The sequence below is a fragment of the Aspergillus udagawae genome (genome assembly GCF_001078395.1).
Source record: "Aspergillus udagawae IFM 46973 DNA, scaffold_1, whole genome shotgun sequence".
In the NCBI taxonomy this organism is placed as follows: Eukaryota; Fungi; Ascomycota; class Eurotiomycetes; order Eurotiales; family Aspergillaceae; genus Aspergillus; species Aspergillus udagawae.
In genome coordinates this window covers 1,114,824-1,136,336 of record NW_025091264.1, presented here as the reverse complement: position 1 = coordinate 1,136,336, position 21,513 = coordinate 1,114,824, and the positions used below count along the sequence as shown (strand labels likewise).

At 49.9% G+C, this 21,513-nt stretch overlaps 7 protein-coding genes across 7 annotated transcripts; 2 read left to right on the top strand and 5 right to left on the bottom strand.

Annotated features, from left to right (window-relative positions):
• Positions 1 to 10: 10 nt before the first annotated feature.
• Positions 11 to 1,273, bottom strand: Aud_000383 (putative HAD superfamily hydrolase; the record flags this gene model as incomplete). Its single annotated transcript, XM_043285896.1, has 2 exons — positions 11 to 1,091; positions 1,149 to 1,273. The coding sequence occupies 2 exons, from the start codon at positions 1,271 to 1,273 to the stop codon at positions 11 to 13; spliced, it is 1,206 nt and encodes a 401-aa protein (XP_043141831.1).
• Positions 1,274 to 1,574: 301 nt separating this feature from the next.
• Aud_000382 (F-box domain protein) lies at positions 1,575 to 2,839 on the top strand (the record flags this gene model as incomplete). Its single annotated transcript, XM_043285895.1, has 2 exons — positions 1,575 to 1,945; positions 2,074 to 2,839. 2 exons carry the CDS (start codon positions 1,575 to 1,577, stop codon positions 2,837 to 2,839), a joined length of 1,137 nt encoding a protein of 378 aa, XP_043141830.1.
• A 1,085-nt stretch (positions 2,840 to 3,924) lies between these two features.
• Aud_000381 (coatomer subunit gamma) lies at positions 3,925 to 7,005 on the bottom strand (the record flags this gene model as incomplete). Its single annotated transcript, XM_043285894.1, has 6 exons — positions 3,925 to 4,157; positions 4,218 to 5,033; positions 5,088 to 5,435; positions 5,508 to 6,474; positions 6,534 to 6,844; positions 6,930 to 7,005. 6 exons carry the CDS (start codon positions 7,003 to 7,005, stop codon positions 3,925 to 3,927), a joined length of 2,751 nt encoding a protein of 916 aa, XP_043141829.1.
• Positions 7,006 to 7,539: 534 nt separating this feature from the next.
• Aud_000380 (phosducin family protein) lies at positions 7,540 to 8,449 on the top strand (the record flags this gene model as incomplete). The annotated part of the gene is made up of 4 exons (XM_043285893.1): positions 7,540 to 7,577; positions 7,641 to 7,823; positions 7,898 to 8,253; positions 8,307 to 8,449. The coding sequence occupies 4 exons, from the start codon at positions 7,540 to 7,542 to the stop codon at positions 8,447 to 8,449; spliced, it is 720 nt and encodes a 239-aa protein (XP_043141828.1).
• A 537-nt stretch (positions 8,450 to 8,986) lies between these two features.
• On the bottom strand, positions 8,987 to 10,060 carry rsmA (putative bZIP transcription factor (Fcr3); the record flags this gene model as incomplete). The annotated part of the gene is made up of 3 exons (XM_043285892.1): positions 8,987 to 9,506; positions 9,618 to 9,868; positions 9,926 to 10,060. 3 exons carry the CDS (start codon positions 10,058 to 10,060, stop codon positions 8,987 to 8,989), a joined length of 906 nt encoding a protein of 301 aa, XP_043141827.1.
• A 1,785-nt stretch (positions 10,061 to 11,845) lies between these two features.
• Aud_000378 (casein kinase 1 family protein) lies at positions 11,846 to 13,309 on the bottom strand (the record flags this gene model as incomplete). The annotated part of the gene is made up of 4 exons (XM_043285891.1): positions 11,846 to 11,942; positions 12,073 to 13,099; positions 13,161 to 13,233; positions 13,298 to 13,309. The coding sequence occupies 4 exons, from the start codon at positions 13,307 to 13,309 to the stop codon at positions 11,846 to 11,848; spliced, it is 1,209 nt and encodes a 402-aa protein (XP_043141826.1).
• Positions 13,310 to 16,206: 2,897 nt separating this feature from the next.
• Positions 16,207 to 20,882, bottom strand: Aud_000377 (putative cell polarity protein (Tea1); the record flags this gene model as incomplete). Its single annotated transcript, XM_043285890.1, has 4 exons — positions 16,207 to 19,759; positions 19,819 to 20,101; positions 20,171 to 20,570; positions 20,628 to 20,882. The coding sequence occupies 4 exons, from the start codon at positions 20,880 to 20,882 to the stop codon at positions 16,207 to 16,209; spliced, it is 4,491 nt and encodes a 1,496-aa protein (XP_043141825.1).
• Positions 20,883 to 21,513: the final 631 nt, after the last annotated feature.

Here is a 21,513-nt window from a genome sequence, read left to right as displayed (position 1 = left end):
ATCTAGTCTTTCATTTGGTGACTTTCCACCCAGAAGACTTTATTCCCCATTCCACGGCCTTCTGTACATCGTCAACGATAACTTTTGGAGTCCAAGAGGGTTCTCCTCCTCTGTAGACGCCAGTGCGCACGAGAATTGAGTGCCAGTTGCTGCCATTTCCGCTGCGGTAGCTGTTGGCGCCTCGGATATCGGACTCTGGGTTGTCCCCAACCATATAAACGTTCCGTAATGGTTTAGTACCATCCGTTCCAAAGATCCTTGTGCGATTACGCAGCAGTTGTCGCTCCGCGAACTCATACGTTCCTTGGTATGGCTTCCCGATGATCGTCTTTTTCAGCTCGACGCCTTTGCTTGGCCCTCCGGTGATCGCGGCCCACGTGCCTTCCAAGGCCTCGCGAAAACCTCCCTGGCCCAGACGTGGTAAATGGTAAGCAGCCGCCCACCACAAATCGGGGTTTGAAAAGTACAGATGAGGCTGGCCGTCTTGCAAGTATCCCTTGTTTGGGAGATCCGTTCGCCCATTCTTGTCCGATAGTGTACCCAGTACACCCTGCGATGACAGTAGAAGGTCGATAATCACATGAGCGTCCAAACCCCAGTCGCGGGGGTCATTGAACACGAAGATGGCATCAATCTTCAATCCCTTGGTGGGATCTCGAGGGTCCAGCGGGTTCGGTATCGGCCTCGCAAATTTCTCATAGTAGTCTTTGAAGACTTTGGAGAACGGCCAAATGGATGGATTGGCCATGAAAATATCGCCAGGAGTCAGCACATTCTTGAAGCCATACTGCTCCGCAACCCGACGACAGCCATCGCCTTCACCTCCGACAACTAGCACGCATTTGTTCTCCAAGCAGCTGTGTTCATCAGGCCCCTTCACAAGCTCTGCAAAAGGAGAATGGCTTTGAATGATGACCGAGGAGTCCAAGGGTACCTTGAGCTTCTCACTGATCTCCGCTACTCGCTCTGTTTCATGTTTCCCACCCCCGTTTGTCAGGAGGATGAATGGAATTCCTTGGCCCTTGAGAAATGCTAGTGACTCGGCCGCACCGGGGATGGGCTTAGACGACCGGAGGAGTACACCATCGATGCTAGGTCACAATGTGGTTAGCGATGGTATTCAAAAATTACGATGCTCTCAAACTTACTCAAATGCGAATGCAAAGTCTGGAATCTGAGATGTTGAAGTGGCAGTGTGGATGGCTTTGCGACAAGAGTAAGAGTATGCGCTCTGCAATCGTCCAAGAGAGCGCCAAAGAGGTTGCGGTCTCATTCTAAGCGAACGTAGCTAAGTAGAAGATGTGTATGCTCTGTATCAGCAATATACGCATATAAATATATATTGACAACGGTGCAATTGAGTGTAGAAAGTGAATTGACTCAGAGATGGGGAGATAAAGCGGAGTAGCAATAACAGCGGGAAGCGGACCGACAACCATGAGATCATTCCCCGGTTATTTAATCTCTTATCGGACAAACATCAACGGCCCCTCTACTCTCTACACGGCTTTTCGTTTTGAGTGCCTCTCTATTCTGCGCCAGTATCATGGCATTCTGCATCTTATACGCCCCACATGCACTCTACTCGCCAAATCTATCTTCCTACTGAAGTCGTTGTGCAAATTGTCCGGTTTGTGGCTGCAGATGATGCCCATCGTCAAGAGGCGCTATACGCATGCTGCTTAGTATCGCGTCAGTGGTACTCCGCAGCCGTCTCCTTTCTGTATGAAAAGCCCCGGCTACATATCGGAAACTCTTTCCAGCAGTTTGTATCAACTTGTTCAGGAGTCGGTGTACGGAGGAATAAATTGAATCTGGGAAGTTTTGTCCGCCGCCTGGATCTCAGTCGCCTGGTGCACCATAGCTCCAACAGTGTGACTGCTAGACTGCTTGGCCGAGTCAAGGAGAACCTAGAAGTTTTCGTGGCTCCAAGAGTGTCGTTTGCGTAAGTATTGACTCTCTTGTTTGGACTTGCCGGTTTTCTTCTCATTACAAAGCTTTCGTGCCTCCATCAATCGAAATTTGCCGCCTCTTTTCCAGACAGTGATTGACATTTTCTAACATGAGTTACAGTGTCAACAGCCTTCCTGCTCTGTCAAAATGCACGAATCTCCGCCATCTTGATCTCTCTCTGGTTGCGGATCCGATCCCCTTCCCCAATCTCAAGAAAGCGTTCAGTCGGCTGCCGCGACTGCGTACCCTTCGACTTCCCCGCTCAACCAATCTCGATGTTCCCGACTCATCACGAACAGAATGGCCTCCCCTCCTTCATAAACTGCAACTGAGCGGTCAATTCTCAGCCACCACGATCCCCTCATTTTCCTGGCCGCCTGCTCTCACCAGCCTGACTTTGAAGAATTGCACGGATTTGTCGGTGACGAGCATTGCCTGCTTGCTCAGTAGTCCGCAGCTGAGCGAGACCCTAAAACACCTTACAATATCCTATGCAAATCGTAGGCTTGAGCCTGGGTCTATCAACGCTGTGACGGCGTTCCTACCCGGCCTGACATTTCTGAGTGTTCCCGGCGATATGGTAGATGAGACGTTCTTCGATGTCCTATACTTCCTGTCCCCTCCCTTGGCTCTTGAAGTGCTCGAGTTCGACATGCCCAATTTGGACCCAGTACTCCATTTTGAAACATCATCCTTAATCATGGCGCTGGACAAAGGTCTGAGTAACGTCCGCTCCATCGGATTTTCGGATATATTCTGCACCGACGAGCGCATTGTCGAAGACGAAGAAGTTGACGATGTCCTTTATAAACATGCTAGGCGGAGAGCTGAACAAGGTGCGCCGACCGCCGTCGACGAAACTGAAGTCGGGGTATATTACATGTGACTGGCACGGCTCTCTGATTCTATGAGATTGCTTGTACATCCCGCGGACGATTCATGATAATGACTTATGACCTCGGTACACAGTTACCTCCATGATGACAAAAGTGACTTTCACCAGTGTGAACTTACAGCACGTTTTTTTACCTTTTGACTACGTCATATTCTTTAGACACAGTTGCTCCACAGCCAGAATGAATGTATCAATAATGTACTGTCAAAAGGCATGGCCCGTTTACCATGTATCGGCTGACAAGCCCAGAATTTATGCTATGTAAGATTTTCCGACGCTTGAATCATCAATCCACTGAAGCTCATTCAGATAAAGTTTCCTTTTATAAGTGGGGATGCAGGGTTATTCATGGGGAATTTCTCGACGCGTACACTATATATCGTTCTCCCGATGAGCAGCAAAATTGGACAAAAGCTCAAAGCGCTGGCAAACTTAACTCTGGAACGATAACAACGATGTTTGGTCAGACAACATGGTCAGAAAGAGATCAATCTAGAGTCCTGCCAGTCTTATCGTGGCGAGGTCTTCGCGGACAGCTGTCGACCCTGAATTTCTGAAGAATGGCTTCATCTGCAGAAACTCCTTAAGGTGTGGTATCAAAATGGGCTGACCATAACGAATTCTTTCACAACTACAATTTATCGCACAGCACAGTTTGGTCGACAGTTAGAAAATGGGGACTTGAAACATTTTTGATCCATTTTGCTTCTTCAACAACTAAGTACACTCAAGGTCTAAGTAAGGGGCGCCCGAGTCATACTGCTGCCCTCCTGGGACGGTAACGCGACGAGAGAGAGGAAACCAAGGACACTCAACGTCCAGAAGACGACAAAATAGAGAATATGGGGTAGAAGGGTCAAGAAAAAGGAAAGATATGTAGGAACCAAGTAGATAACGGGTTTTGGCAGCTACACAAAAGTAATCATTCCACCTAGCTGGACCCCTCAATTATAGGTAGAAACAGGCAATTGAAGGAAAGAGGAACAAACGCAGGAAATGGCTCTGGTCTCATGAAAATGCAGAATCCGTCGTTAGTGCAGGCCTGCTGGAACGTGCACCCATTACAATATACAACCTTAAGCAAGAGCTGCCATGACAGCAGTAGCGACACCCTCCTCCTCCGCTCGGATGGTGATCTTGGTAGTGACACCCGTCTTGCTTGAGAAAGCCATCTTGATCAAAGCTGCAACCCTACCACCTGACACAGTCTTTCCGAAGAGCTTGAGCGTATGTGTGCTGTTGCTAAGGGCCACATCTGAGCCTTCTAGAGGCTGGAGAGAAAGGGCAGTGATCAATTGCTCGGTGGCATCTGCAGTCAAGTCAGTATATCGAGTTGGATCAACATTGAAACGTCGAATTCGAGACGCACCTGAAATGCTCTTCATGTTACTGAGCTGTAGAGTCTCGCTGACTTCCTCTCCGTTCGCACCGGTCTGCTCCCAGACGTGGTCAAAGCTGCCGGCAAACGTGGGAATGACATAGTCGCTGCCAGTAAGCTCCAAGTCCTCGACTTGATACTCGTCCTCATATCCGCTATCCTCCGGCTCGCCGGTTGTAGGGTCGACTTCCTTGCTGGTAAATTTCAAGATATTTGTAAATGACGTGACAGGGAAGCTGTGTTCGCCGGCGAGTTTCTTGAAGGTGACGTATACGATACCAGGCTCATTTGTAGCCAGCTTGGGAGCGGGCACGGTGAACTCTTCTTCCAGGGCCTCTTCATCGGAAGGAGTGGCGGCCACCGTTACGTCCTCAAGAACCGTATCGGGCAGAGTGTTCTTGATGTCGTACTGCACCACAATGTGCTCCTTGAAAACATGCTTGACGGCTGTCACCACGTATTCTGTCTCGCTCTCAGTAAGCTCTACAGGCACAGAGGACTTGAGTAAAGTTCCGTATGCCTTGAGCTCTGGAATCTGCATAAGTTGCTCGGCATATTTCTGAGTTGCCGCTGCGGTTGCCGCCTCGGCGACGCCGTTGGCCTTGCCTTTGGGAGGGCCGGCAGAAGGAGCCTTGAGGGTGGGAGTTGCCGTCGTGAGCTTCTTGGTTCTCTCTTCCGCCAATGCTTGTTCTTGTGTGACAACAGGAACCGTGGAGATGTCGAAAGCCGCGGCAAATGTGTCCTTGCTTGTTGATGTCACGTACATGACGAGCTGGTGTTCGAACGTAGAAAGTGAAAACATAGAATCTAGTTATGTAAGTTACGAACATACCAGGTTGAAATAAGACGACTTATACATACCGTTCTTGATAAATCGTTCGGCCATCTCGTCCTCTTCCGCCATAAGACGAAGATTGAGAGCAGCTCGGTCTCGTACCTCATCATCCGTATCGTCAAGGCAGCGTGTAAGAAGGACGGAGACACTGGATTTCACTTCAGGGTCCTTCTGTCCGACGCCAAACTTGGCCAGGGCCGTGACAGCGGCAGCTCGTACAATAGCATTCTCCAGGACGACTCTATTGTAAATGTAGCGAATGTACTTAGTGGGATGAGATGTCTTGGGCCCTTCTACACCGAGAAGGTGAAGAATTCGGACCGACAATTTGGTAAATTCACAGTCCTCGATAAACTCGCAGAGGTGGGCAAGGGCTAGTTATTGTTAGATGGGTTGCCAAACAACCAGGTTAAAAGGGAAAGGAAGTAGGGTTGGGAAGTTCGTACCATCTTCTTTGCTCTCAGGAACGAATTTAATCAGGTCGAACATGCTTTCAACGACGCTCCGCTTGAATTCATACCCACCCTCGTCCCTGAGTATGCCGCTGAGGAACGCCAGCATACCGGCCTGTTTGCTGGGGAACTTCAAGCAGAGAGTCCGAATAGCTTCGACAATAGTGATCTTGAACTCATCCGTGATATCAGCCATAAAACCAGAGATCTGCTTCATCAAGCGATCGACACTGGCCTCGTTGCCAGTCTTGAGCAGTGTTGTGATGGCGAAAGTGGCGATGGAACGGTTGGAGTTGGAGATAAGAGATTCGATGTCAGGGTTGCACACATTGACAACATGAGGCTTGAAGCTCGCAAAGTTGTGGAGGATACGAATGGCAGCAAACTTGGTAATGGCGCGAGGAGACGAAAGGAACAACTGGAGAACATGAACAGCCTGGGACGCTTCCGCATCGGTAACATCGCGCATATCGCAGATTGCCTTTGCCGCCTCGAAGTTGACCATCTCATGTTTATGCCGGAGCCAGCCATCAAGCATCTGCATCATCGGTTTCCTCAGGCCTGGATCCTCCTCGGCCAGCTTCGCCGCTAACCGCACCAACAATACCAGCGCGGCGGGGCTCTTCACAACACCAGCTGCTCCATACTGTTGAACCATCTTCACTAATGCCATCCTATCATGCGAGCGCATCTGGTACAAGAGACCAATGGCATGATATTGAGTCATAAAGTTGGATTGCGAGATAGCGTGGCTCGAAGAGCTGCCGCCGAAGCCAAGGAAACCGGTCGACTGCTTCGATGCAGATGCAGCTTCCTGCGTCTCGCTCTGCCATCTACGGACGACATCGCGCGCAATGGGAAGGAGGTGGTATGAAGAAACCAGGGCGGCGGAGGAGACAGAAGGCGTCTTGTCGACAATAGCGGTTTTGATCAATCGCTCGATACCTTGCACGGTGGTGGCCTTTAGAAATGGCATCAGTTACTAAGCTTAAGGAATGTAGTACAACGAATGATGCTCACATCAATAATGCGGCACAGAGCCCGAATGGCGTTTGCTCTGTAGAGGATGTCGCTACCGACGGCGGTGTCCTTCATGATAATGCTTGTGGACATGATGACATCCTCGGCTGTATTCGCGAGTTCTTTCAGAATAAGATAGACCATTTGCCGCAGGGAAGGATCTTTGTTCTGGAACAGTTTCGAAATGCCGAAGAATAGAGTGGTCGCTTCGTTCGTGGGGAATTGCTCCCCCGTAAACATGAGGACAGCGATCTTGGTCAACAGGGTTCGACATCTTCGTGGAGAAATTGGAGAGGAATTGAAGAGACGTGCTATCAACCGGCAAAAGGAAGAACATAATTAGTTAATTGCATGGTAGTTTGGTAACATCTTCAGGGGAACGGATAATCCCCTTACCATCTTGGAAGACGGAGGTCCGATCAAGCTTGATCATGACTTGATCAGCGTCCTCATCCTTTTTGACGTAGCTCATGGTGAACGAAGCTGCTGATCCAACAGCAGCGGAGAGATCCGTTCTGATACCCTCTTCTTTTGTAGGTTACCGGTAAAGGTGACGCCGGTGTCAACAGTGGAATAAGGACGGGCGGGTAAGTATTAAGGGTGTCTGTAGCAATTGGGTGTGCAGGCGGTGTAAACGATTAACGCGCCCTCATTATCCACGAAAGGTGAGGTTAAAAGAGAGAAAAGCAAAAGACCAGGCCAGTAGGAGCAATGTCCAATCTCAAGGCAAGACTACTGACCCTGTTCCAGGGGAGAATCGAGCATGAATGGAGAGGTTGTTACCAAAGCAGCTCCCGATGCCATTGAACAATCTCCAGGTGGCCTTCCGCGTCTGTGGGTGCTCTAGCCACCGTGGCTGATGCTGCAAACAGAGCAAACATGCGGCATGCATCATAGCATCGTCCCAATAACTTGGAAGCCTCAACAAACAATTTCATTGGAGCTATTATCTATCTAAACTTGCGATTTCTATTTCTCAGGACTGATCAAATTATTCCTTCTCATCATGGAAGTCCAAGTAAACCCAAACGAGGACACTGAATGGTAGGCAAATCAATCTCTGCAATTCTCTCACCAAAGCCCCGATAATCACTCACCCCACCATAGGAATGACATTCTCCGCAAGCATGGCATTATCCCCGAGAAGCCCCAGGACCCTGAACCATTGATCCAAGAGGCCCTCGTAGAGGCCGAACGAAAAGCATACGAGAATAGACTCGAAGACAAAGACCTAGATGAGCTGCACGATCTCGAAGATGAAGAAGACGATGCATTCCTCGAACAATACCGGTACGTCGCCGACTATGAGAATACCGGTGTTCCAGCTGCGGGCTTTGAGGCTTTCAAGTATTGACCAAATCCAGCCAAAAGCGTCTCGCCGAACTCTCTACCCTTCAAAAAACCAGCATCTACAACCAAGTCTACCCATTACAAAAAGTCGACTACGCTCGCGAGGTAACTGAAGCCTCCAGCAAATCCTTCGTGCTCGTCCACCTCACATCCACCAGCGGGAACGCCGAGTCGCGGATCCTATCCGATCTGTGGCGTCAACTAGCTATGAAATACGGCGACATTAAATTCTGCGAGATCCGGGGCGATATGTGCATTGAAGGGTATCCGGAGCGGAATACGCCGACCATCCTGGTATACAAGGACGGAGAGATTAGAAGGCAGCTTGTCACATTACGGGAGCTCAATGGACCCAAGACTAAGCTTGAAGGTGCGTTTGTTGATATTAGTGTTGTATAGATGTTGGCTGACGTCGTCTCGCAGACCTTGAGCGAATGCTAGTGGATCTGGGTGCCTTGAAAGAAAGCGATGTCCGTCTAAAGAAGAGATCTCACTCGTTCGACGAGGAGCGTGCATCAAACATCAGGAGTGCGAACGTCGAAGATTACGACGATGATTGGGACTAAGAGAACAATGACTGCGAATTATATTCTAGTACAAGATTGCTATTTTCATGCTGATTATACGATAACGGTTCGTCGATCTTTTTTACACTCATACGATACATACGTTGAATATGGGACACACCCGAGAATGATACGGGTCAAATGGGGTTGTTGATCAACTCACCTGCATTCACGGATTGAGACATTAAGTTCATGTCAAAGGATAGGTGACTGGGGAAAGCGCAGTTAGTCCTTCATGAATACAAGTATTTATATCTCAAATTGTGAACCATTCAGTCGTCCGATAGTGCAACCGCAACGTCAAACGCTAGCGTTCTCGGCAATCATTACTTTGTATGCTATACCAGCGCAGCACACATGTGTGCATTGATGAAAATAAATGAGAAAGATCAATTGATGACATATACCGATCCCAGACACGATTCCTGCGCCAAATAACACCCCAATATAGCGCCGTATCCTCCCATAATCAGCTTCCAAACGCACCAAAATACATTTTCAAAATCATAACTGGGTCCAAATTCGCCTCTGCCAAGGTCATATCAATTCATCGCGGCCAGCCGCAGCGCTCGCCTCAATGGCCCGGAGCACCTGGCCTTCCCTGAACGCCGGACCCTGTCCATTACACTGAGCCATCCCCTTCAATCGATTAGAGACATCGCCGATATCCACAAGACCCTGCTTGTAAAGTTCATGCCCCTGGATAAGATCCCAGGTCGCTCCGGCATCGAGGAGCCTCTCCCCCGTCTTATCGCAGATCGTCACCCGATGCGTAGGCGCCGGCTCCCCCTTCGGTACGAGATTCGTGTAAAAGTCAGTAGGGGTGTACTTCATCGGTCCTGTGACGGTTGGCTCCGAGTCCAGATGACGGCCTTGCGAACTCGCCAATTGGCCCGTGGTAGCCCGTAAAATCTCATTCTCTGTTGCGTACTTGGCCAGTTCCCGCTTCAACCGTTCGTTATCCGCGGCTAGGGTGGTGGATTCTTGCTCGAGCGTGCTGACTTTCTCTTCCAGTTCGCGGACATGACGCTCCTTTCGTTCGCGAAACGCTCGCTGACTGGAGGCACCGATCCGGGGATATGTTAGCCACACTTATTCCACAGCATGCTGCTAGCGCGGGCATGTATTGCAGCCATAACACTTTCACAGGAACGAACGGATCACATACGCAGCTCGGTTCTGTGCCTTGCGCTTACTTTGCGCTGGAGTCAGATTGTCCTTTTCCTCGCTGCTGCTCCGATGCTGGAGTTGGTCATCGCCGCCTTCGACAGATCCAGGCTCCGCATGGCTATTGGGGAGATCATTGCTCGAAACCGAGTGTTTGGAGAAGGATTCAGGTGGAGAGTGCGGTGGAGGGACAAAGGACGAAGGGGCGGCGGGGTTCTGAATGCGAAAGGAGGGATCGAATGAATGATAATTCTAGGATGGGACAGGGTTAGTACCAGATCAGCATAAGTGGCAACGTAGGGAAACAACTAGAGAAGTAAATGGATCATTGAGATCATCGCCATTAGAGGCTGGGTTGTTCTGATCGGGTGTTGGTAGTCCGTGGAGATCGTAGACGGGGAATGGCTGCTGTGACTGAGTATTGGAATAAAATGAGTAGTCCATATCTCTGCACTTCTCTCAACCAAAAGCACGTCTTCTTGCAGTAGATGATCGGCCGAAGAGAGAGAAGGTAAAAATACAATGTTGATAAAAATTGCTGAGATGCTTCCTCTTATCGATGGGGGCCAGCGGTCAGGATGGTACGGAGACAGATTTAATGGGGCTCAGCCTTGGAATTGCTTTTGTTCGGAGAACCCAAGAAGCTAAAAGGAACAACTTAGAATAACATGGATGCAAAGCAACCGAATTTCGCCGCTCCGAATAATTGACACAAGCTTTTAAAAAGCATGGCATGATTCTGCGTAATCATAAGGATGAAGATGTAGATGTAGATATTGAAGCACTTCGGGACAACGCGGGGTATGTTCAGGCCAGAAAGCGACCTAGAGCCAGGGGCAGCTATTGTCGATGTCAACTAAGGGAATTGCCCTTGATAATCCGACAGAAAAGAGCACAAGAATTCTCAGGTAGCTTATCGATGTCACCGCTTCATGGCAAGAGTAAGTTGTTTACTACGTCAAACCTACCTATGACTTCTGACTTCCGCATTTGCTCCCCAAGCCACAGAAGGAGTTAATAGACAATTACAACAGTGCCGGCGCAGTGATACTGCAAAGACGAAGGAAATTGATTCACGACAAAAGACTGAAATATTATATGTGTAAACGAAGAGACAGTTTGAGAGACCCTAGCCGGTAGCTTTCGAGTTGGCTCGCGATGGGTCCTCACAGGTTGCCTCCTCGATACAATGCGAGAGAGCGTGGAAGAATAAATCAAAGCCATAAGATGCCATTAAAGTGAACACAAATCGACGTGATACCACCCCGGAAGCGACCCTAGCCATTTTCCGTCGCCAATTACCCAAACGCAGACGCATTTCCCTCGTGCCTGACCACTGCAAGTCGTCCCATAATCCTCATAACCGGACAGTCGTGAGATAAGTTTGTTGAAAAGGACAACAGCAGGGGCATCAAAAGTAGACACCCAGAAACTGCCGTCTCCACCACATCATCGCAGGTCGTTCGTTCTGTCATCGTCCCCTGTTGACACGTCGATAACTCACAAGCAAAACGATGGAAAGTACATGAAAGCATGCAGGACATAAGAAGACGATGGGAAGTGCAAAAGCCAAATGGGGTTGGAAAAGTATTGAAACAGGACAGTAGATAATCAATCTGAGGATCCCCAGTGACATTTGTCGACATTCCGATAAAGCTGTTTCGTCACAATACTGATGATCCCGTTTGTGCATCTCTTATCACCCGACCCACCCGGCAAATTGCTGAGACTGAAAATCTCGATTCAAATATGAATTTGAGTGACTGGACCAAGGTGGGCAAACGGGGAAAATATAGCCGCAGTGAAAAGCATTTCGAGGCTGCTATCGATTCCCTTTCAGAAAAAATCGTTCGCGTATCGACTACAGAAGTCGTGAAAATGGTGGGGCTGTCGAGCGTTGAAAGAAAAGCCTCCACCGAGTGAAAACACGAAAGACTGATAAGCGAACTGGTGAAGTTGAGAACGATGAGCAGTCCGTCGAAGCGTTGTAGATCGAAAGACGATCCGGACTGGATAAAGGGCTGATAGAGTGCATGGGAACAACAAAAGGAAAGAAAGGAATGGAGATCCAAGGCAAAAGAAGTCCGAGAAGATTGCTGCACGATGCAGACGGGTACCGTGATGACAGGAGGTCCCGGGCTTCAAAGTTGGTGTAAGTTGTTGGCATGCAGGAAGCTGAAATACGATCGAAAGACGAGTAAAATCAAGCTACGCTGCGATGCTGCACAATTAGTACCACTGAGCACCGTATCCATCGTCCCGCTTCGCACGGCTACCGGCAGACCCATAAGCACCTGAAGCAGCAACCTTGGAAGCAGAGCGCAGCCTAATGCCGAAGACTATGAGATTAGTCAGATTCTAGAAACTGAAAAGGCCCTCCACGCGCAGAGCGGATCTTGAACACCAAACGCAGAGGAAAGGGGTTCCCTACACGGAACCTAGGTTTCAATACTCACATCCTGTCGCTCCCTCCCATAGCACGGTTGGTGTCAGGGGTGTTGTTGAGCGTGTTGTGATCGAGGACCTTGCGACGCTGGCTGGAGATAGCACCAGGCTTGGCAGCAGTAGCAGGGGTAGCCATGGGCGCCTGAGCTGCAGCTGCATTTTGGCGGCCGTCAGCCTCCTTATCCTTCTTGTTATTGGTAGCGTCCGCAATCATGGCAGCGTTCTTCTGGTACTTGTAGACGGTCCAGTCGAACACGTAGTCGTACTGGTAAGACTCGCGGACGAACAGGTCGCGGAAGATCTTGCGGAGGTAGGAGTAGTCAGGCTTGTCATCAAAACGCAGGGAGCGAGTGTAGTTCAGGTAGATGGAGAACTCGTTGGGGAATCCACGGCAGAGGACCTCGGTTGGAGTGGTCATCTTCTTTTCCATGATACGGTCGTACTTTTGCTTCTTGGTGGCCGCCTTCAATCCCTGCCAAGGGAGAGTGCCACGGCAGAAGTAGAGCATGACGTATCCGAGAGATTCCATATCATCACGACGAGACTGTTCAACACCGAGGTGAGTGTTAATACTAGCATAACGGGCCGTTCCGGTGAGGTTCTTGTTCTCGCGGTATGGGATGTGGAAGTGCGTCTTGGGATCACGGTACTTCTTGGCAAGACCAAAATCAATCACATTGACTTGGTTTCCACGCTTGCCGATACCCATCAGGAAGTTGTCGGGCTTGATATCACGATGGATGAAGGACTTGGCGTGGATGTACTCGATTCGGGAAATGAGTTGATCTGCCAGCAGAAGCACAGTCTTCAGGGAGAATTTGCGGTTGCAGAAGTTGAAAAGGTCTTCCAAACTGGGACCCAAGAGGTCGATGACCATGGCGTTGTAGTCACATTCAGTACCGAACCAGCGGACAAACGGGATTCCAACACCACCAGCGAGCGATTTGTAAACCCGAGCTTCATACTCGAGCTGGGGGTGCTTGGCCTTGACACTCTCGAGCTTGATGGCAATTTCCTCTCCAGAGATGATGTTGGTACCTGTATCCTTTTGTAAGCGGTTGCTCACTACCGATTTCCTCTAAAGTATCAGATGCCATACCGAGATAGATGTCACCAAAACTACCGCTTCCGATCTTACGGCCGATGCGGTATTTATTACCGACTCGCAAATCCTGTGTTGTGACCATATTAGTACGATGTACAAGGGCCGAGGAATGCATTGACGTAAATACTAACCATGGTCGTCATCTTGATTGTCGATTGTTAGGCCCAGCTGAAAGCTGTGGCTGGAGATGATGTCAAAGACTGTAGGAAAGAATTGTAAGTTCTTGGTCAACCAGTGGACGATGTCGACGCAACGTGGACAAATTCTAGGAAGGTGAATCCAAGAGAGGGGTCCAATAATGGAAAAGGCCAATGTTGTGAAGAACAAGATAAGGGCTTGAGAGTGGTAGGATGGGTGAAAAAGTGCAAGCTCCAGCCTCCGGCGCGTAGTTGCTTGGCAAGTGAGTGAATTGGCAATGAGGCTGTTGCGGGTGGGAAGCTGCTGATGGAACGAGACGCCTCAACAACGATTCAACGGGAGAAGAATGGCCACAAAATAGATGTGGCAGTCCCCAAAAAAAAAGCGAGAGTAGAATGTTGAAAAAATGTATTCCTTGTTGTTTTGTTGCAGACGGAACGAGGTGGTGATGAGGGCGATTGATTCCGACTGTAGAGGCCCGACCGAAGAAAAGGCGGAGGAGAGAAGAGAAGGGAAAAAGGAGACCGAGTGGCCAACTCACCTTAATAATGGGATACGTCGGAAATGCAGAGATGATACGCGTAGAAATTAACAGACAGGAAAAAAGTACCTGCTGTTGAAAACAAGAAGGGAAAAAAAGAAACAAAAACCAAGGGCAGAGCCTTGATATCGGAAGGTGGAATTGGGGGGGAGAAAGAGAAGAAGGGAAGAGGAGGAAGGAGAATAAGAGAGGAGTTTGAGTGTTGGGTTTGGGTGTACTGAGAGGAGAGACTAAGCAGTACTGAGCGGAGGTAACTAGGTACCTATGGAGAGGGGGGCCGGGTAATGGTAAGTAAAAGCGGTGATGGAGGTTCTGTCTAAGGTTAGGCAGAGCTCGAAAAAAAAAAAAAAAAAGAACTCAATTAGAGAGGCAAAGAGAAGGCAAAATCTGTCCAGAAAGAAACTAGGCAGATATTGTATGTAAGAAGACTGTATGCTGTATTACAGTATGTATCACATAATGAGTCTAGATTATGGATTGTCTTCACCTGATATCAAGCTACCTAATAATAACAACACAATTCGGCTATTTCGTTCCATCATGCTGTCAAGGGCCATCAAGCCATCAATCATCAAGCAAAGCAAGAACCAGAACAAGGAAGGTTCTTCCAGGCGAGATACGCGGCCATGCAAGGAAGAATCGAAATGGTAGACGATCAATACCCGATGATAGCCAAGTACAGCGGTCAGCCCCCAACCTGACATGATTTAGCCTTTCTTAGTTCTATTCCACCAATATCAACATCGAAACGCATCTGATTTAGTGTCCTACATCTACGAACAAGTATCACATCGCAAAGAAGATAAAACCACATCGCTCTTCATCCATTTCCTCTTGCATCGAGATACAGTGAGTTCCATCAATGAGTGGCAACTAACTTGGCATCAGGCGGCGAAGTAGTAGAGAGGCACAAAGGCTGTGCTTTTGCATCATTTCATCATCTCACCTCATAGCCACACTCATACCCAGGATCAACCAGCTTATAGGTAGATAATAATCTGGAAAATTCCAGCATTTCACTCCTCATCCTATCTACCCGGTCGACCACACCGGGCCTCTCCAACAGTATCGTATGCCGTTGCCTGCTCTGCTCAGATGACCTCGTCTACCTTGGATAAGTACCTTTCCATTGGAAGTGAAACCGCGCGTGTATCTGTATGGTAATTACCAATACTATACCTAAGGTACCCGTCCACAAATCGACCCTTATAAAGCACCAGACATCTATTTGGGCAGAAACAGCTTCATAGAAGCCAGGTCATGTGTTTGGCTGTCAGTGTTCTTGTACCTTACTCCATACCATGTACATGTCAAGCATAATCCATACACCAGCCTGCACAGCTCATGGCTTCTGTACAAGGCTCAATTGGATGGTCAATCGCCGCAATCTCATGAATCAAGATTCAATGTCCAGAGCTGCATAAATAAAGACCCTCCGCCTTGTTTGCTGCGTTCCTCTCACCGCATTGTTACCGCGGCGCCACAGCAAGATGATCATCTCTTACTCATTAGAAATCTCTTGTAAAGATTTTAGTCGCTATGAACTTGGCCAGTCATGCATCTAGAACTGACTTGCTCTATTGCTTGTGGTAACCAACTGGTTTCGAGCCAGAAGATGACACCATACACGCAGCCAGATCAACCATCGAACCATGAGATTGTCCTGACAGGCCATAAGACACCTGGTTTTACTCAAATGGTTGTTCAGCGAAATCTGTGATTCATTACTGATGATTCTTATGTTAAATATCACCTTATTCTATATGCCAGCGAAGGCTCTAAACTCTTGACGACCGGGATACGAGTTTGCTGGCACCAGTCCGTGCGAAGTAAGCAAGCTGGACGCCAGCTTGTTGATCTATGATGCAGTCAACTACATCCGACTGAGCGAACTCAAGCTTCAAGAGCAACCAGCTTTCATTGAGAAAGTTACATCTGACCAGGATCAGACAGAGGCTCCTTGAAGCACAAGTAACTAGTAGTACAGTCAGGATCAGGTAGCGAGATATTGAAGGGGTATAAAAGAGGACTCAACAGAAAACTGAGTAGAGGAGAAAAAAAAGGAAAAAAAGATAGTATAGTGCCAAAATAAGAAGTAAAAGGAAATACTCTCGAACATGAAGCCGTTTACGGATCCTTTTCCCACGAAAATAGGATTTGGAGTGAATTCGATAGGAACAGAGAGCATAGGGGAATTTGACATCGCAAATAAACAACATGAGATAACACAGGATAGAGACAATTCCCAAGGGTGACGATATGGTGATCGCACGGTTTCGGACTGGATGAGAGGCCGTGGCATTCCTAATTTCATGGCAACGTCAGGAATTGAAGAGTCGCATCGTATAATGTTGGACCGGCCTAAATCATGTTCGCTGCCGTTTGTTCCTCGGCCGCACGTGGCTTACTCTTCTCTGGAGAGCTTGCTCTGGCTTCCTCCTCGTCCAGTTTCCGCCGCCACTCGGCCAGACTGTCACTCAAGCCATGGGTCTCCTTGGTCGGAGTTCGATCAAAGTCTGATTGAGTGCTCAATCGGTAGTTGCGATTGGTACTCTCCCAGTGACTGCGCAATGCCTCCAGCTCATTAGCAAGAGAGTCCAAAGCCATGGAGCCACGATTGTCAGGGAACGGGTCATCTTGCGACACGGCGCTGTCTGCCCTTGGCCGACCACTGACACCACTGATCGTGTTGCTCGATGCATTACTGTGGGTTCGCGAGATACCGTTCATGCCCTGAACAGGCTGCGACTGTCGTCGGTAATGCCCGACGGAGGCTTCAACTTGATCCAGAAGCATGGCGACCTTTTGGTCGGCGTCTGATGCGCGAGCCTCGAGCAGGGCGTTCTCTTGCTTTAGCTGCTCCAGTTCTACCCGATTCTTCTCTGCCGCAGCAATGAGCTCCTGTTTGACGCTCTCATATTCTGATCGCGATTTGTCTTTTTCAGCCTCGGCGGCAGACAAGTCCTCCTTCAATTTCACAATCTGACTCTCGAGGTTGGCAATGGAAGATGCAGTATCTTGCTGCAAGTCAGAGATGGACTGCTGCAGCTTCGAGCGTTCAGCTTCCCATTCCGCTGGTGCTTCTGAGCCCTGGCCGGATGCCTGACTTATGCTCCTTTGCGCTGCTTCGAGATCGGCCTGAATCTTGGCATTTTGCGCTTTATAGCGGGTCAGCTCATCCTTCATCCGCTTGAGCATCTTCTCGGTCCCCTTCACATAGTGAACAGCGGACTGATAGTCGTTTTCGAGTTGCTCCAGCTTCTCTCTATACGCACGGTCTGCTTCCTGCTCCCGAGTTTCAAAGGATGCTTTGAGTTCTTCATGGGCCTTCAAGCTAGCCGATAGTTGCTGTTCCAGCTCACGAAGTCGACTTTGCTCGGGCGTACCGAATCGAGAGCCTGGGGATTCTAGCCTGGGAGAACGCCTGCTGTCAGTATAGCTGACTCCACGCTCTGCGAGGAGGTCCTTCAGAGTGGCGTGTTGGATGGCCAGGGCTCCAGCCTCTCGCTGCTGATTCTCCAGTTTTGACTTGAGGTCTCTGTTCTCAGCAGCATGGGTTTGGCTCTCCTTCATAACAGCCTGGAGCTGTCTGCGAAGTTGCAGGCCTTCTCGGCTAGCTTGCTCTTGGTAGGCCTCAAGCCCAGCGATTCTCTCTTCGGCTCGCCTCAGTTTGTCGGCTGCCTCATCAGCCGCAGCCTGGTTGGCCTTGGCCAAGTTGTTGGCCCTTTCAACTTGAGCTTCCAGAGCAGCTACTCGCTGGTCGGACATGGACCGGATAGACGTCTCGGAATCGAAGGAGGAGGCGCGTTCAAGTCCAGCCAGAAACGCGTTCTTGTGAGTCTCCGCTTCTCTGGCATTGCTTTCGGCCAATTCCTCTGCATCCCGCAGGCGCCGGGTGGCGTTCTCCAGCTCGGCAGTCCTTTCTTCGTGCTCCGATCTCAACTGCAGTAGTTTTCTTTCAAGTCCTTCACGCAGCTCCCGTTCTTCCTCCAGCTGCCTTTCGAGCAGGGCAGTCTTCTCCGAGGATGCAGTTACCGCTTCCCGAAGACTGCCGAGATTGTTGCCAAAGTCCCTTAGACGAGACGACGAGTCTTCAAGCTTCTTAAGCAGTTCCTCCTTATCCAATGTGAGTTGTTTTAAGGAGGCTTCAGCTTCTGAGCGTAGTAAGGACTCCTCTCTTGCTGACGCCTCCACGCGGTGAAATTCTGCGCGTAAGCTTTCCACCTCCAGTGTATTGTTCTGCATCTCCAGCTCCGCCAGCCGCCTCCTCGTAGCTTCGCACGTCTCTTCGGCCAGTTCCCTGCCGCGCTTCTCTTGGTCCAGCTCTGCTGAGATTGCTTCCAGCTTGGATTTTAGTTCATTTTGAGATGCGAGGGCCAGAGCTAGCCGTCGGCCCATTTCGGTTGAACGGTCGGCTGTCGCTTCATCTGGATCCTGCGAGCTTCCGTCAGGCTGCGGAGTACCCCTTTGACTTCCACCATGAGCTGCGAGCTTGGCGCGCGAGTAAGCTGCTTCATTAACAGCCACATCTCGCTGATGTTCTACTTCGGCGACTCTCTTAGAGGCGATGGCAGCCTGTCGATCCACTGTCGCTTGCATTTTTGCAAGCTCTGCCCGCATTGCAAGGAAGGCCTCAATCAAGGGCCGATCCTCATCCGCAAACATCTCGGCCGCACGCTCGTCTGTGATGGGATTGTTCGAAAAGTTTATCGTGTATCCAGCTTTCTTGGCCAGTGCAAGTTCTGAAGCATACCACGCATTGCGATTCTTGGCTGCCTCCAGCTCCTTGATCAGAGCCTCCTGGTGAGCAGTAAGCCGGGGAGACCGGGGCTCATCCCCAATGGACTTGGAATTCCTGTGGCCTCGGGATTCGATCGATCCATCGATACTGGCATGCCGCCCCAGAACAGACTCGTCCGCACTATCCATGGAGCCGCGTTGGCGATGCTGACGTAGAGAGCGCTGTCTGGCTAAAGGAGCAGCTTCCCCAGCCTCCATGGCTCTAGCAGACATTCTTGACGGCGTTTGAGTGGGAGTTCGATGTCCACTCGACATAGGCCCTGAGTCGTTAGCAGAGCGAGGGTCTTTGGAAGAATCTCTCGCCACCGGGGACTCCCTGTCTCTCTCGGATGCCATCGCGCGTACGGTGTCTGCTGCCGGACCGCCGTAGTTACGGTCGGTTGGTGTTTTACTTCTGGGATTCATGGCGTGCTGTGGTGTGCTGCCTCGAGGACCAGGCGTTGGTGCCTGACCCGGCGGAGGAGGGCCAGCGGGTGCTTGCGCGATGGACGCTCTCGGTAACCGAGAGCCCGGGCCTGCACCATGGTCGCCTGGTCGACCATTTGGGCTTACCATCATACTCTCCCTTGCTTGACCTGGTCCTCGCCGTTGCTGTGAGTCTGCAGGTGGTGGATTCTGCGCCTCTCGCGACGTTCGGCCAGTTGGCGCCCCGTGTCGGTCATTGCCTCCTTTTCTCGTGGCCAGGGGAGGTGCAGCGACCTTTTCTCCGTTCTGGGTTTCGGTCGGGTAACGAATCTTGGCGGTGTCAAGAATATATGTCATACTGAGCTCCACTGGATCCCTGGGCGCAGAGCTTGGCTCACCGGCCAAGACGATGATTTGTTTGCCAAATGCTGTCATACTGTGACCTGATCTCGGGGAAGGCGCTGGTCCCATATTTTGAAAGGAATACCATCGCCGAGTCGTGATGCGGAAAGCGGCTAAATCTCCCAGGTCGATGCCTTCATCCGTACGACCACCGAATATATACATGACGTCGTTGACAAGAGCCGCGGCATGTCCTTCGCGAGGAGTGGGAATGAAGCCGACACAGTCCAACTGAGACCAGAGATTCGCTCGCGGGTCGTAAGACCAGACGTCGTTGAACCATTGCAGGCCGTTCGTACCACCAAACCTTCATGAGATGAGCACCCGATCCGATAAGGATTAAAAGATAGGAGCTGAGATTCTTACAGGTAAAGCTTGTCATTGAAACTGATCATCGTATGGTTGGTCCTCGCGGGAGGAATCTGACCAGGGGACGGTCCTCCCTCGTGGCTGTTGCGAATCAGAAACTCCCATTTATTCGCAGGATTCTGGAGCTGATTGAGATCGAAGGCGACAAGATCGTTGAAAAAGTAACCTTCAACCTGACCCCCAAACACGTAAAGCTTGGAACCGAGAATATTAATGGTGTGGCCATAACGTCCTGCTGGACGAGGGTTGGGGGGAATTGCCCGCGACCACTGTCGGGACGCTGAGGGAAATCATAACGTCAGCAAGGTGAACATGAGATGCAAGAGACCAAGAAAGGGTGGACACTCACAGGTGTTGAGAAGATATAGAGTGTCGTCCAAGGTATCATTTTCATCGACCTTCGTATCTCCTCCGAACACGATGAAAGCATTCCCGACTAGCAAACTTGCATGGCCGACTCTGGGACCGGGACCCTCAGAAACAGTAGCAATGGGGAAGCATGACAAATTTCCGCCGCTGCTTTCAACCATCCAAAGATCGCCTTTGACAGTAGATCCATCGATCAATCCACCCATCATGTAAATGTCACCTTCTTTCGAAGCGACCGCGTTGATTGCTGCACCATATCGCGGGAACGGATTTCCTTGGGGTGTGGAGAAATTGAGTCGACGTTGCGACCAGGGGTAGAGCGAAGCACCGGGGCTAGAATTAGGGGAGGTTGTGGTCATGGCTTGTGATGGTCGTTGTGCCTATAATGCCAGAGTCAGAATGTACATCATAGCGTTCCTTGCTCCGCAACCACCAACCTGAGATTCGGATTCGGCTCTCGGCCGTGCCCTTTGATGTTCAGGACTGCTCGTGCTATTGACTGAATTCAATGAATTATTGTAGCTACTGCTGGGTGTAGGTGTTTGGGAGATTCCTCCGCTCTGCTCCTTCGCTCCATTAGGACCACCCGGCGATGTGACTGCTGGAGCACCTTCTGAGGTATGTACATTCCTTGTCGCCGGTGGTAGGCCCGTAGCCTGCTGATTCTTCTTTGATTTGAACAAGAATGCCATCGTGGATATTCGATTCGTAACGGTCGTTTAGAGCGCAAGATCGTGTGGTGCAGAACACTTAGAAGAAAAGCCAAAGCTAGTGTAAACCGGTCCAATCACGACTCTCCACGAGCCTCAATGATAAGGTGCATAGAGCAAGGAATCGTAGCGAATGTCAGTGGAAAGGAGCAATCGCCAGGTTGAAGGTTACCCGTACGAGCGAAGAGACCGACTGATCGATGGAGGGTAGCAATGCAACGTCCGGGTTCGAATATTGAAGCCAGCGATGAGAAGTCTAAAGAGATTGTCAGAGCCTTGATGCGACTGAAATCATAATGCGTTCTGGGGTTTGTAAATAATACCTTGGTGCAGTAGTGGCCGCAGAACCCCCTACTATCCCTAAAACAGCCTCTCACAGATACAACTGCGACTCTGAGCGAGCATAGGAGATTATACGGAACAGAAAACAAAACGCAAACAGGACGGAAGAAAGAAAACCGTATTAAGGAAAACAAAAAGAACGAAAAGGGAGAAAGAGGGAGAGTGAGGAAAATAGAGAGAAGGGAAAGCGAGAAAAAAAGAAATGAAAGGGAAGCGGAGAAGAACGATGTCAAGAACTCAAGATGGCCAAATCAGTCAAGTAAGGCGGTTT